The 16,042-nt window shown below is 43.2% G+C and overlaps 1 protein-coding gene across 2 annotated transcripts in view; it reads left to right on the top strand.

Annotated features, from left to right (window-relative positions):
• The first annotated feature begins 2,642 nt into the window (after window positions 1-2,642).
• nrg3b (neuregulin 3b) overlaps window positions 2,643-16,042 on the top strand; it is a 178,101-nt gene continuing 164,701 nt past the window's right edge. For both annotated transcript variants that reach the window (XM_069691700.1, XM_069691699.1), the window contains exon 1: window positions 2,643-5,087. In XM_069691700.1, coding sequence (XP_069547801.1) covers window positions 4,253-5,087 — 835 coding nt within the window. In that variant the 5' untranslated portion in view covers window positions 2,643-4,252. The remainder of the gene's footprint in view (window positions 5,088-16,042) is intronic.

The following is a 16,042-nucleotide window of genomic DNA, read 5'->3' as shown; positions in this document are numbered from 1 at the left end:
TGAATACCTCACGGCACCACATCTTCATGCGCCAAAAGCACACTGGTTTGGATAAAAGCTCTGGAGAGGGAATCAAACCAAACTGATTTCAGACAGGTTAACTAAAACTATGGACAATCCTGCATCTGACCAGCAATCCACGAACCCGTAAATATTATTATCCCAGGGGAATGGACCAGATGACATGATATGTACTTCTAGTGACAACCCTCCAGGACCAGGATAACTTTAACTGACATCAATGGACATTCATCAAGGGCTTTGACTTTCATGTCTCCCCAGTAGAAGTGAATTCCCCGCTCCTCACTTGGGATTAAGGGGCATTATAGGTACCTGACCGGGTCAAAGCCCATAGTATCAGGGGGACTTGAACCACCAATTTATGGGATGAATACGATGTTATAGAGTAGTTAGATGCCTGCATTGTGTCACTGGAACCAAAAGCAAAAAGATAATCATTATTTAAGGTGTAATTTTAAGATTATATTATATATAAAAATGTAATTTGAAGATTAACAGTACATGGGTAAATTATGGATGCTATTCTGCTTGTATTCATTTTTAATACAAGAAACTTAATACTAAACAAAAAGCAAAATGTTTCTTCATGTTGAATGCAGAAATGTCTTTATTCTGGGAGCATTTGTAGTCTAGAGAAAATCTCCTGGAAACTTTACACCAACTCTGTTTTCAAAAATCTAAGTATTACACAAGTGAAACAAATATTTCAATGATTAGATTCCCCAGCTGGAAATTCTCAGATTTTTTTTTTTTTTTCTTCATAAGACTCTTCAAATGCTTGAGTGGGGGTAAAAGGAACACAGTCAATTCCTGGGAGGGAACAACAACTGTCAACAGCCTGTCAAATTCAAAGGCATCTTCAGAGCGGGACATTACCTCTACTCCTAAAGCAGTAAACAATGCAGACTCATCATACACATCAGCAAAGCCACTAACAACCCCCCCCCCCAAAAAAAAAAAAATAGTGAAAGAATTTGATCTCTGCATATAAACAAGCATGCAGATGTCACATCGCTGAAATTGTCTTTGTTAGCTCCTGTTATTTATGAAAATCAATTGAAAAAAACAACCTCAGGGTAATGGAAATTGTTATTGTGAAAACAGTGCATTCAGAAGTGTATAATTTTGGTGTCGTTTTGGGAACGCGAGGAGTTTTACATTTTTATTTGCCATGTGCCATCAGCAGTTTAGACTAGAATGAACGATGTTGTTTGGGATTTTGTAGTAGTGATCGTGGGGTTTTGGATCTTGAACCGCGAGAAACCACAAGAAAAGAGCAGCAGATTTTTCCCTTTTTTTTTTTTTTTTTTCTTTTACCCCTTTTCACCCTCCTTCTTTCTTTCCCACTCAAAGTTTCAGGGATTAATATTACAGTATATATCCACCACATTTTGTAATGATGAATGATTTTCTTGAACTCGTTGACTACTCTCGTTCCTTGTTTAATAAGAATCAATTATGTTCTAAAGCAGCAGATGGCAGTTGAAATAATGCCACAACCTTACTTATCTTGAAGCAACAATGCACAAGAAACCAAACAGTATTTGTCAACTTCTGTTTTCTGCGACACACAAAAAATGAGGCTGAATTCTGTGCCACTTTGAGAACATTTGATACATTTGTCGGAGACAACTAAAAGTCTGATTAACCCTTCATCAAGTACAAATGTTTTAAATGAGCTCCTTTTCTGTTAAAAATTAATTGAGGAAAACCGGGAAGTCACACTTCAATAATGTAAGGGCACTTATGCGCCTCTGTTGATGACAAAATGTGACTGCAATTAAGACATTGATGCCACAAATGATTTATTTTTCCATTTTTTTTTTTTTTTGCCTCCTCAAAACATGAATACGGAGAATCTTAAGGGCTCCGGGTGCGACAGCGTTGAAAACACATTTAACAATAGAAATAAATCCATTTTCATATGCACACAGTATTTTTGGTGTTTATCTTGTTGCACTCATCTTCTCCAAAGACCATATCCCTGATTGCTACATTAGAGGCTTTTAACCAAACGCTTAATCTGTTTTTCCGCTCATATTTTCCTATCAGTAAGTCGCACTGCTCATAAACCTGGCCGCCTGTGTGCCCAGCGCACTCCTGTCCCTTGTGAACTGTAAAATAGGGGATTCATCTACTGCCCACGGAAGTATCAAGTTGAAGTAGTGCTCTAATTCGCTCATAAATTATGAGCCTGCTGTTCGGTTTGTTTGCTCGTGTGCCGCTGCTGGGAGAAATCGGGGTGGTGCCTCCCTCCTTCCTCTCATCCTTTCCCTCCCTCCTTCGATCTCACCGCTCCCTCGGGTGTGTCTATGATAGCGCCTCTCCTCTCCTTTTCGAGCCGTATGTGCGTGCGTGCGTGCGCGTGCGTGTGTACGTGTGTGTGTGTGTGTGTGTGGCGCGCGCGCCGCTGTTGCTGCCGCCTCCTCCCTCCGCCTCCTATCTGCATCTGCTGCAGAGCTTATAGCCGGCGCGCGTCTATTGCTGTCTCTCTTGTTTTACCTTCCCATTTCCGCCCGCCAGAATTCTTTCTTTCTTTCTTTCTTTCTTTCTTTCTTTCTTTCTTTCTTTCTTTCTTTCTTTCTTTCTTTCTTTCTTTCTTTCTTTCTTTCTTTCTTTCTTTCTTTCTGCGCGCTGATAAGGTAGTCTTGCGCGCACCTCCAGCTGTGGAGTCTGGGGCGAGGAGAGAGATGGGGCAGTCGCTGTTCGTCACTTTGGAGTATTGAGGGCGGCTGTGAACCTGAGGAGAGCGCCGGATGGGATAGGAGCCGTGAAACCCACATCACTCACCGCGGATAGAGCGAGCCTCCCTCCGCCCCTCCCTCCTCTCTCACTCTGTCTCTCCCTGGTCTGCAGCCTCCAAGAACAGCCGCCGCATCATTTTTTTCAGAGCAGCAGCCCCCTCCCTCTCTCTTTCTCTCTCTCTCTCTCTCTCTCTCTCTCCGTCTCTCCCCCCCATCCTCGCTTCTTCTCTCCGTCTCCCTCCTCTGCTGCTTGCACCACTGTGGGAATGCAGCGAAGGTAAACGAACCGTGGAGGCTCCTTTATTCCGGATCTATCATCCCAGTGACGGGACTCCAGACAGACAGCTCCGGAGGTCCACGGCCGTCGTTGCGGGGAATCAGCATGGGGTGGTCAGTTTAGGGGATTGGACCTGGATCGGTTGGATACAGCCGGCTACCACCACCGAACAGCACCGCCACCCCGATCTCATTGGCGGATCACGTCGGATCCCTTCCTGCCTTGCCTCGTTTCAGTTTCTCGCCGCTTTGGATTACCGACAGGTGGAGCGAAAACGGGCGGCCGTTCCTCAGGTCTGGCAGAGGCAAAGTTAAAGCAGCCTGCAAAGACACGGCAAGTGGGAGGGTAAGGAGGGGGGGGGGACAAAAAAAAAAAAAAAGAAAAGGAAGCCCTCCTTTACATCGGCTGTGTAAGGTAAAAAAAAAAAAAAAAGAACTCAAATGAAACCTAAGAGAGTAAAGTGATAGGAGAACAGTCTGTGGTTTGTATTCTGAAGACCCTTTATGCGGCCGACAATCAAGCTGCTGAGAGTGGAGAAGGGTGCTGCCTTTGCCTGGCTTGTTGGTCTACGCACGCACACACACACATGGATTTACAGCTCCAGTCTGAAGCTCACCACGCAACGGATCGATATCTTTCTCCGCTCTTTTTTTTTTTTTTTTTTGCAACGGCTTTTTAACAAGGGAGTGAAGCATCCTGGGATTTATCATCGCTTCGTTAGCGCTGAACTACCGTGAGGCGCCCCCTCGTCTCGCTCTCTCACCTGTCCATAACCTGTGCGCTCGTGTGGAAGTGGGTATATTCTCGTGCAGTTCTGTGTGTGTGTGTGTGTGTGTGTGTGTGTGCGCGCGCGCGCGTGTTGTGTGCGTGCGTGCGTGCGTGTGCGCGCGCGCGTATGTTTGGTTTGTTGTCCGCCAGAGGGAGTGGAGGTTATATTGCTTGTGTGTGCATTTAAGTACCATGCCAGCTTTTAATTAGTACTACGTGACTGTGAGTATATTGTGTCTGCTCTGCTTGTGGGGTGCTTGTGCATTACTTCATGTTTTATGTTTGTGTACATGGGCTCGATGTGTAGGCCTTTCTGTAGGTATTCACTTAAGATGCGCAGCATTTCTTCTGCACCACATCTCCTTCCTCGTTCATGCCCTTGTTTCATTTGGCCACCTGTTTGACCTCTCGAACACCCTAAGAGACGAAACCCTCCAGCAGGATGAGTGAGCGCTCAGGTGCAAGCACCCTGGCAGCCATGACGCTGGAGGAGCCAGGGGCTGAACAGGCATCTCCTCGAGCCCCGGGCCCTCTCCGCTGTGGCCCCTGTGCTGTGTGGCCTCGCCAGCAGACCTGGCTGTGTGCCGTGCCCCTGGTGATGGGCTTCGTGGGACTGGGACTCAGTCTCATGCTACTGAAATGGATTGTGGTGGGATCTGTCCAAGACTATGTCCCCACAGATCTGGTGGATCCTAAAGGCAGCATTGGACAGGACCCGATATTTCTCTCCAAACCCAGTGCCATGCCCAAGGGGCCGGACATTTCCACCGCCACCACTACTTTAGCTGTCTCTGCAACGGCAATGGTGTCGACTACCACGCCGCTAGCTGCGGACGGTACCGCGCCGGCACCAAGAACTCGATCGGGGCCACCAGCAAACCACTCAGCCAATGGCAGCACTGCCAGTGGAGATGGCAACCGTGCCCCACACCTTCATAATCGTGTTGGCACCCGCACCAGCGGAACTGTGGTTACCACCTCTGCCACTCGCGCCACCCGCCTCACCCCGCCGCCCGGCGGTAAAGAGGTCACCCCTCGCAGCACTGTCAGAAAAGGAAGCAGCGCTGCTAATGGACGCAACGGAGCCTCTGACTCAAAGCCAGGACAGACCATCACCATCACGGCATCCACAACATCTACAGCTACTGTAAAGACCACCGCCAAGGCGCAGCCGACCACCTCCCAGCCGGCCGCCCCGGTCAAGCCCACGTCACGCTGGAATCACGGGCGCCCAGGCAAGGGCCCGGCCACCCGCCCACACCACCGCTTCCGAACGCGTAAGTTGACTTTTTGGAGTTGTGTGAGTGAGTACAGTTGTGTGAGGTCATCCGAGGACCTTGAAAGAAGTGCTCTTTTTCTGGGGCTTTTTGACTGTAAAAACCTCATACCTACATTTAACAAAAAACTAAAAAAAAAAACCCTCTTTTGTCTGAAAACTCTTGGTCTGAGAATATAATATTTTCCCTTTCATATATCCACATGGAAAGGAGATACTCCAGCAGCTTAACATTAATCGTATTCATTAGCAGAGGCAGATATCAGGGGATATTCTCAGCATTTTCACCCCTCTCGTCTTTATCTTTCACTTGCGCATTAATCCGATATGAATCTTACCTCCGGAGGAGGGTTTTTTCCCCCTACACGGTGGTTTAAGTACATTTAAGGCAGGGGTCCATCTTGTAGAATTAAATTTTTTTTTTTTTTTTACTAGAGTTACGATGTCAAAGCTTTGTGATGTGCGCTGTGACCAAGGACAGCATATTTGTGCTATGAAAACAAATAACAGGCTGGTGAAGTGTCGAAGTGGGAGAAAGGTTAGCTCTCACCTCCTGTCTGGAGGAATCAGATACAGCAAGGCCACACATCCCATTTAGATGAGAGGATACTGGGAGCAGAATGTCGCAGGTACTGCTTTCACGCTGCAGGGAGATACAGAGGGAGAGAGAGGGAGAGGGAGGGGAAATAAGATGGATCCAGGGATGAGAATGAGGTTTCTGAGGACAAATGGAAATAGACGAGCTGTGAAATGGGAAGAAAGAGGAGAAACAACATTAGTTGAAGGGGATGGCAATGGAAGGAAGCAAATGAGAGAAGCATAACAAAGCAGGAGAATGAGGAGTGGGAGCCGCAAGAAGAGAGAAATGGCAGATGGAGAGGGCTAAGTAAAGGAAAGGCTTGAGGGAGATGGAGAGTATGAAGCAGGGGAGCTGTGAATTTTGCATATTTGGCATTGTGTGAAGAAGGAAGGCTTCGTTGTTGTTGATTCCACAAGGGACATGTTTTTAACATCACACGGAATTTTCTTTCCAATGTGGGTGGGGCAGGATGTGAGTGTAATTATGAGAATTGGGTATAATGTACAATTTAGTTTCTCCTCCAACTCATTGCACCCATTCTTATTTTTCAAACAATGTTGCTGCAACACTGATGTCTTTGATTTAATGCTCAATTCTCTATATTTAGTCTAGCTTCACATCAGTTTCCTGTAAGTGGATTTACCATGGGAGTGAATTACGAAATAGATTACTGGTATTCTCTCAGCACACTGCTCCAAAGGGCAATGGCAGAATAATGTTATGAAAACTGAAACCTTAATTTCTCCACATTTCTGGTGTGGATCATGTGTTTGAACAGCACTTCCTGTTGGATACAGAGCATCCACGCATTTATCAGCTGGGCGCGTCAATGGTATCGATTCCTTTGACAAACAGTGATCAAGTGACATCTTCCTTACCTTAGGGTGGAATCTTTTTTTCTGGGTGGGGCGTGGGATATTAATCAGGATGTATTTTGCCAGCAGTTGAACAGCTTTGGTGACTTTGTTTTCCCCAGCAGAAGAAGAACATTGGCTGCATGTGGTCAGCTTATATGGCAGGAAACAATAGATTCCAGTGGTGGCAAAAGTATAGAAGTGCTCACAGAAAGTCATTAGACTCCTCCTGCAGAATAATCCACCACTCTAGAGTCAATTACATCACTTGACGAAGAGCTGCCAAAGAGCTGAAAGCTGCCAAAGTGGGCAGCCCCCTCTGAGTGAGCATGAGGAAGCATCTGTTTGTACAGTATACTATGAAGGGCACAGCCTTTAAAAGCTGAACAATACATAGCGAAGTTTCCCTCTAATAGAAAAAGCTTTCACATATAAGTGTAATTTTCTCTGCAGGTGGATATTTTTGTTAAGTCTCCAACCTACATGTTGACATCAAACAGAGCGAGGATGACAATTTGGCCCACTTTTTGTATCTTGATCCCCCATATTTGGTAAATATCTGTCATCTAACAGGTAGCACTTTACAGGCACCAAAACACAATTCTGCAAAGCTGACTGAGTTTGAAATCAAAGGGGAGCGATTCCCCCCTCCCCCCTAATATTTTAGTAATCTCTATGTTACTAAGTTTAAATAAAAATGCGAACCAAAGACCTATTTTCAAATCATTTCTACACAGAAAAACAAAAGTTATAAACTTAGCAGCCTTTCTCATGTTTGTAGAAAATATTCACCTCGGTGGCGAGAAAGTCATTCATTACGTCAGTTACAGTGATAAAACAAGAGAAGAACTATAGTCTGTGGTGCTGCACCTGTCTGCTACTTCTGGAGAAACATCGTTAACATCTTCAAAGCACCGAGTAATGTCATTTCAAGAGCCAGGTAGCTCACCAGAGAGTTCTGGCAGTCTTACAGCTATTGTTACAGCTGCATGAAAGCTGTTAATAACTGTGATAGCATGTGCAAATTCAGACTGGGATTTTATTGTAAGACGACGCTGCAAAAAAGAAAAGTCCCCTTCTGCAGAAATGTCAGCACTCGCGCTGCAGTACTCGCTCTCCATGCGTACACAGTGCATAATATGGTACATAACATGTCATGTTATTGTTATTTTCCTATTCAAAGTATAGTGATACAGTGATTGTGGCTTTTTCTTTTGACATTTCATTAATGGGTTTTTTTCCACCGAGGTTTCATCCTTTTGTAAAATCCTTTCGTCGATGCTCTCAGATACGCTCTGTTATCGTGGTCCAGGATTCTCATGATGTCTGTAGGTAATTTATTCCATCTATATACATAAATAAAGTTTAACAAGTTGCTTCTAGTCTGTCATAAAGTATTAGAAACCCTTGCATCGTCAAGAGCTTTCTTAATAAACTCCAGGCTTTTACGTGTACATTGGTTAATTGGATTCACTACACTGATCATATTAATTGTTATGGTCTATTTCACGACATATATTGGCTAAATCTGTTAATCGTACGTACAGTATATTGTAAAATAGATGTAGGCCTATGTATCCCAAACTAGACCTCTAATTCTCTTTTGTGATCTGAATTCATACCGTTTCAAGGCAATTCAAACAACTTCAAACTTTAGACCAGATGAATGGAATCAATTTGTTGGTGTTTGGTGTGGAACAATAATAATGTTACTGCTCTTTCTATCAAGTCAATCCTACATTGTATATTAAATGGCTTCTCTTTGTTACGTTATTCTACCTTTGACTAGTAGTGCAGAGTACTGACATTGTTTCTATTGGTCAAAAATGATGAAGCATTATTGGTTATTATTTGTACTCACACAGCCTCTGAGCTCTTTGTTTTTATTCACATTACCTTTGTGTGCAGCTGTAATTATGAGCACAACAGTGACCCTTTTATGAAGTTAATGTTAGAGTTTTAGGAAGGAATCTTCTTGTAAAGCTGACCTGTCTTAAGCTTATTGTTTTGGTGTATAGAGTTGTGCAATGCAGCATATTTAAAGTGTACTGATACACAGGAAATGTCTCGGCTGATGAAATGCTCTGTAAAACATGGCTTTAGGTGCTTTTCTCTTTACCCATAGCCAAGTGAGCTCATATTTTATGGTAAGATGTGCGCCAACGCATTTATAATGATTTATAATGTAAGTTTCAGGTGATCTGGTCTGCATATTGTAGCGTCCCCCCCCCCCCCCCCCCCACACACACACACACTCGACTCATTGCTGTTGCTCCTTCTTTTTGGTGATGATCTAAATGAGTCTCTGTGTCCTGGAAGACAGACAAGCTTTGTCCGTTGGAGATAATGACATATTTTACCTCATCCCTTTGTCTTCTTTTCTCCCCCCCCCACTCTTTCCACTTTTCCCGTTGGTTATTGTGTCCGCTCTCTGTGTCATTGTATTCCAACGTCTACTTTTGCTTGGCTTTAGTGCTCTCCGTCTCCCTCGTACTTTAGCTCCTCAGCTCACATTCATGAATATCTGGGCAGTTGCAGAGGAAAGTGGCACACTAGCGAACACAAAGACAAGCATGTAGAATGCATGTGTACCCGTACTCATGAATATATCTTCTCCTTTTTGTCATTTGAAGCCGCTACGTATCCGACTTTGCACTTTGCATGCAAGGCCCATTGGGTCAGAAGTAAGGGATATAGCAGGCAAATGGAGCAGCGCACAATGAATGCCTGTTGGGAGACCATGGGACGCTGTGCTGGCTCAGGGCCCATCCCACTCTCCTCTCGCTTGTAAGAAATCTTCCTTAGTGAAGTGTGGTTGTAATTCCAAGCACATCTCACTAGCCTGATTCCAGACTTGTGAATTGCCAGCCACATTACAATTTTTGTGAGGCGATCCAAAGGTCTGCTCTTCAATGGAATTAATGGCTGTTTCCTCAGTTGGGGAAACAACCGAGTCAGTCAGTGCCTTTGTGCCGCTTGTGGAAAGCGCCGTATTTTGCGTCAGCGCCTTTACATTTTGGGAACATCTTCTAACGGTGCAAGAGCCAGAACGCGAGGAATGTGACACAGCTATCAAAGCTGCTGTAAATCAACGGAATGAAAAAAAACAGCTATTAAATCAAAACAGCTGTGCACTGAAGGCATTTAAAAAAAAGGATAAAAAAAAAATGTTGCTTCTGTTCCCTGCGGGTTTAATTTATCAGCTGGCTCCCTTGGCACTTGAGGAAATGAGTTGGTGGCAGCTACTTTGTCCAACATCTTGGAGCCACTTGTCTTTGTGGTCTACAATGAACAGATTTCCTGAGTTTGTTATCATTCCTTTATCCTATAAAATGATTAAACATTAACATATTTGATAATAATGAATAGTAAGCTGCCTTTTCATAGCTGCCTCTAATGCAGAGTCCTTATCACCTGGAGATGGCCCGAGCAAATTCCTTTCACAACTAGAATAGTTTAACAAGGCAAGACGAGTTAATCTATGCAACACCATTCACATACAAGGCAAATCAAAGTGCTGTAAACAGGCATTGAAATACATGAGATTACATTTCAATGACAAGAAAAAAGAGGCAGTTTAAAGTGCTTTAGAGAACCAAGTGAAAGTACAATTAAAATTGCATTTAAACAAGAGGAGAGAATTCTGAGGCACCAACAAAATGGCATTTGTATCCTAAAGGTCCAGCATCATACAGCTATAAAGTCAGAAGCCATTCAGTTACTGTGCCACAACTTTTTTTTTTTTTTTTTTTTAGATAGGACGATAGGTAGGAAACCACAGAACGGCTCCAGAGACAATTGTTTTCTCTGATGTCTCAGAAAAAGAACAGGAATATAGACATATCCTGACATGCAAGCGCTGTATTTTTTTTATTTTGTTTGTTTCTTCTTTTTTCTTTTTTTCCTGAATATACATGAAGCCAGCACAAAGTACTACTGTAGGACCAGTGGAGCGTGTAAGGGGGATTAAAAACAAATATATAAATCCAGTTTTCCTCTCTCTCTCTCTCTCTCTCTCTCTCTCTCTCTCTCTCTCCTCTCCTCCTCTCCACCTCCCTCCCTCTCTCTCTCCAGGGAGGTCAAGCTCAGATTTGCCAGGCGGCCTCTGAGGCCCCTCTGTCTCTCCCGAGACATGCTCTGCTTGTTCGCCGAGGCTGGCCCAAGCAGGGCGGCTTCTGCACCGTGTGTGCAGCTGCAGAGATTTACAAAATATCTTCCTAGTCTGAAAGCAACCTTATGCCTCAGCTTCTATCATTTTCGGCTTAATGTTATTTCATCACAAGCTGTTTTCCTTGGTTTCAGCTTGTGACTTGCGGATCTTCAACACTCAGCTTCAGAAGAGAAGAATGGTAGTTCAGTTCAATGTTAACATGTGTAGTAATAGCATCAAATGAACACATCCTAATACCAAAACGATAGATCAAGTCGATTTTCCCTAACTTCCAAAACGACATGTGAGTGTTTTAAGTGCCCTCTATAGGCACACCATGTCCCGCCACTTAACTGACAGTAAAGGTAATTTTACCGTTGGAGGGTACCAGCGACAGGCGCAACAGGCCTTTGGCGCCGTGTTAACAATGATTAAGATCAGGTTAACTCTGTGAAAGGCACCGAAGCTACGTGGTTGGTTTTAGGTAAAGATCATTGGTTTGCGTTAAAATAATAGTTTGTTCCGTAAATTACGTTGGATTTTGTTTGTCTTTTGGTTTCCCATGGAAAACAATCCATCCAAAAAACAACAACATCCTCCCTGTTTCTTACTTAATCTCTCTATATACTTCTTCACCTGACTTCTTCCATTGCTCCCGTAATAATTTCTACGACCACTACAGATCACAATACACGTAAAAGTCGTGTAGATCATTTTAACACCCTTCAAAAATCAAACGCTGTTCTTTCTGTTGTGAGGACGGGCTCTTGGAGTTGTTGTTTTTTTGTGTTAAACTTGTGCTGTTGGTCTCCATGGATATTATTTAGCCCTCTGGAACACCTGTTTGACACAACTGTAACAAACACTTGGAGGCCACTGTACATCAAATTCTCATGTGTTCTTAAAGAAGCTTAATTTGTTTACAATTAATGGCGTCCATTAGAGTTTCTGTCATGCAACTAAATGTGCAGGTACAATATCAAAACAAAAATCTTTAGTTTTTTTCAAATTTATCAAGCAGATCTCTTAAAAAAAGCAACAACAACAAAAAAAAAAACACGAACTGTCCAACTGATACTGGCATAACTGAGATTTATCCAACAGTAAAATATGTGTGCATATACTTCACGCATGCAAATTAATGAAACTGCCACATTCTGCAGTGTTGGCCCTGGACATTTAGTTAGCAGACACTTGACACTGATGGACACCAATTACAAAGCAGAATACATCAGTGTTTTCAGTGGGGATAGCCTGCAGACAAATTATCTTGGAGTGACAGCCGAGTGAATGTTTGAAATTTTGTGAGGCTTGACCCTATGCCTTTCCCATTGCTGGTGCTGTGCTCTACGCACTGAACCTCAAAGAATCAATAAGGAAGAGGAAGGGAGGGAGAGAGCCTCGAGTGAGGATGGCTGGGAGAGAAAGAGAGAGAGAGAGAGAGAGAGAGAGGGGAAGATGGAGTGAGAGCAGGAGGACAGAAACAGCATGTGTTGGATACCAAAGAGAAAAGAAATTGTTTATTGGGGCGAAGACTGTCAAAAACCATGAAAGCATGGTTCAGAAGTAAGGATCCAGCTGCAAGGTAAAAGCCATATAGACATCACAGTTGAGTGAATGAGCCGTGGCCAGACATTTTACATATCTCCAACCACCCTTCTGCCCGTTCTGTTATTATCTCTCTCATTTTTTATACAGATTGCCCTCAAGGTATTATCCACATTTGAATTTTACAGGTATTTCACTTCAGTCCTATAACCGCAATGTCTGTATGATGGATCCTATACCGAGCTGAATCAGCAGACAATGTAAATCAATTGCAGGTATCATTGTATTCTATTATATCATACATTATAGATACCTTTTATGGCACCATGGATGTGTGTGTTTGTGAGTGTCCGTGAAACATTGTGCTCTGGACGTAGATATTGAAGACAGCATGTAGCATACTAACCTTTGGAAGCAAATAATGTAGTTGAATCAAATAGTTCAAACAGGAAATGAATGATTCATGATTTCAGTCATTTATCGAGCAAAAATGACAAAGTTTCCACCTTTTCAAATGTGATTTGATGTTCTTTTTTTTTTTTTTTGTCATGTGTGCTTGTAAACTGCATATCTTTAGGTTTTTATTGTAATATAAAGCGATATGACAGGGTCACCTTGGTCTCTGAAAAATCATTGTGGGCATTTTCCTTAAATATAAAATGATAATGATTATAATAATTGCAGGATTTATCAAGGTTGCAGCCTTAAACCAAATATGTAACTGGACAACAGGGGCATTAGTAGCTCATCGTTCTATATTTATCACACATTACAACAATGCATTATGCTGCTGAGTGCATGCTAGATTAAAACTAGCTAGCTATAATTGGTGAATATGTGGAATGTGCTAATAACTTTGACAAAGGTTATGTGTCACATCGGTTTAGAGGTCCAGTACAGAACCTTACTGAGAGTGGAATCTTGGATTGTTGTTGCACATCTTCCTTCCCTGCATCAGGGACATTTGATCCTTGATATGAGCCTCTGCAGGCAATACTTCCTCTCAGGCTGTGTACATACGGCATCTCTCTCCTTCACTTGAACTGGCAGAACCCCAGACGCCACCCCTGGCCCCAGCCTTAACCTTCAATAACGAAAAGCATACAGATGTTGTTGGGGGACGGTAGAAGACTTACGACCAAATGCTTCCTGTGGGAATTTGGCTTGTGAATGAAAAGTCACTGGCTTCTCTCTCCTTACAGGCAAAACCTTAAAGATACAAACAAGAAAAATAAATCCAGCTGTCTGAGATGATTCACTGATTCTGTCTAAAATAAAATAATACAAAAAAAACAAAAAAAAGGATACTTTTAAGGGATATTTGACTCATGCAGATGTCAGGAACCGTAGAAGCTTGCTTACTGTAAGTACTGACTGAGGCCATCTTGGGGCTTCTTTATGTCACTGTGTGATTTATGTAGACAAAATGTCCACCGGGAGGTGACAGAGAGAAGAAGAGGTGGGGGGGGGGGGGCTGAAATATTAATATATGGGAAGAGAAACATGTGGACTGTGTGTTGCCGGAAGTGTGAATAATTGATGAAGCCTCCCTTTTATAAAGCGCTTAAGCTGTCCTCTGGTCGGTGGTCTAGTCATAGGATTTTAGTGTACGTTATTCGGTGTCTGCAGGCTGTCGTTCAGAGGCAAAGGCACCAGTAGTCATAAGTGGCCTTTCATGTGTTCCTCGACACAAAATCAGCGAGTCACATTCGGCTTGCTTTGTTGCTCATTTCTCTTTTTGTAAACGTGGCAGTATCTCCCCCACGGAGTTAATTGTTGCTAATGTTTCCACTAAGAAATAAAGGTGTTCTTAGGCTAAGGAAAGAATTAATCATAACTGAAAGTAAACAGTGGGAGCATTATTGTCTCTGAATAGTACTATGCCACTTTATATCTTTCCAAACGCAATGGGAGGAGAGAGTAATGTTAATGGTTAGTGTGTGTGTGTGTGTGTGTGTGTGTGTGTGTGTGTGTGTGTGTGTGTGTGTGTGTGTGTGTGTGTGTGTGTGTGTGTGTGTGTGTGTGTGTGGGTGATTTCAGTCACATTCTGTCAAGCCGACTTGCAAACAAGTCCGCCACAAAGGGTGCTCCATTACTACAGTCCAGTCCTGCTTTCAATCGTCAAAACTCCATTGTTCATTCATCCCTCCATTCATTCATGCATTCACTTATGTGCAGAGAAAACAGTGACTTGCTGATAGCTCAAGAGGCTCTGAGATATAGCGGTGCCTGTGGCTGCGGCAGTGCGGAGAGGATTACCGTCCATCATATCTGATCTGAGACTGTTAGATCCCAATATTGAATTACGGACCCTGTGGGGTCTCTGGTTCCGTTATCAATTTGCAAAACGAATAAGGCGGAAAAGGAGGGAACGGGGATTGAACGTGTTGGTGGTGGCTTTGAGGCAGGTTTTGGTGGGATGCGATGAATCCAATAACAGCCAATTTCTTTGTTGGCCAGGGGACTGCAAGTGGCGACAAAGCTTTGGATCTTCCCCATTCACGTCGATAAATGGGTCCCTCATAGTGGTTATATAAAGCTTTCATTAACCATTATGAAAAACATTTTTATGGCCCACAAATCCTTTAAAGCCCACAACTCCTTTAGAGGAGAGCACTGCGTGTAAGATTTTAAGACATACAATATGATAAATGATGTTTTATGAGTTTTATTCATTTTAAACTACATTTCCTATTCATTTGATAATTCACGTAAAAATAATCTCAGCCATGTTGTTATTTTGAAACTCGCACGTATCTGGTTGATGAATCAACCTCAAGGTATAAAGTATACTTCAGACACTATTGCATCAATTCCTCCAAACGTCGCCGTATCTAAGCCTCAATTATTCCGGTACACGGACATATTTTAGTCACGACTTTAAACCGAGGTGTGTGCGGCATGTTGAACATGATTTCTCACTACCCTGCTTTGCACGTAGCATCTGGGAACATGATGAGCCTGCAGGAAAGTGCGGATTGTGGAGGTTGCAGCAGTTGGATTGATTCACTGCAATGTGTGGCCTGCTGCCACCCCCGGTGACGGGAAATGTGCCATGGTGTCCCGGTTGAGATGGAGAGGGGTTGTTGTGGCATGCGGAGGTGGAGGTGGACACGGAGGTCACCTTTCTCTCTCTCGCCTATCTTTCTCACTATCATTCATGCCTCTATACTTAGCCTCTCCTTTTTCTTTTATTCTCATCCTGCTGTCCTCTATATTAAGGCACCCTCTTGTCTCTCTCCGCCTGTGCGGGGATTCTTTCATTCACATCACATCACTGGCAATATGAGTATCAGCCAATGAGAGCTCTTATCTCTGGAGTGCACCGGAAGAGATAAGAGTATCATTCATCATTTCATATTAGCCATATACTGTCACCGCTTCCTTCAAGAGATTCCCAAGGAAATGATGAGACACAATCAAACCTTTGTCGCTATTGTTATCAGTTGTACTGCTTCTTTTATTCCAGGCCTCTGAAATCTTTCAGTTCCTCAGTGGGCTGAACCATCCAGCTGCACAGGTGTAACATGCTCAGTCGTTGCTTTACACGACAGCTGAGTAACTTGCATAATAATTTCCATTCACATATTTTTGCACCTTACTGTAAATGTCAAATTGGATTGCAAATGCATCATCCAAATCATCTGTTATTTTGTGAAGCATTGCATAATGGTAATATGTAATACCCTCGAATGCAGAATTATCTAATTCTACAAACAATAAAATTACAACACTGGAGCTGATATTTTCACAGAAATGACCACCTTCAAACTGACTCCAATGGAAACGGGATGGATTTTCCCAGCTTGAAACTCTTTAGTTTA

This window comes from Brachyistius frenatus, unplaced genomic scaffold (assembly GCF_029030835.1).
Source record: "Brachyistius frenatus isolate BFR_SWC_R1_liver_20210118 unplaced genomic scaffold, ASM2903083v1 Contig_11, whole genome shotgun sequence".
Lineage (NCBI taxonomy): Eukaryota > Metazoa > Chordata > Actinopteri > Embiotocidae > Brachyistius > Brachyistius frenatus.
This window is presented reverse-complemented; position numbering and strand designations above follow the sequence as displayed.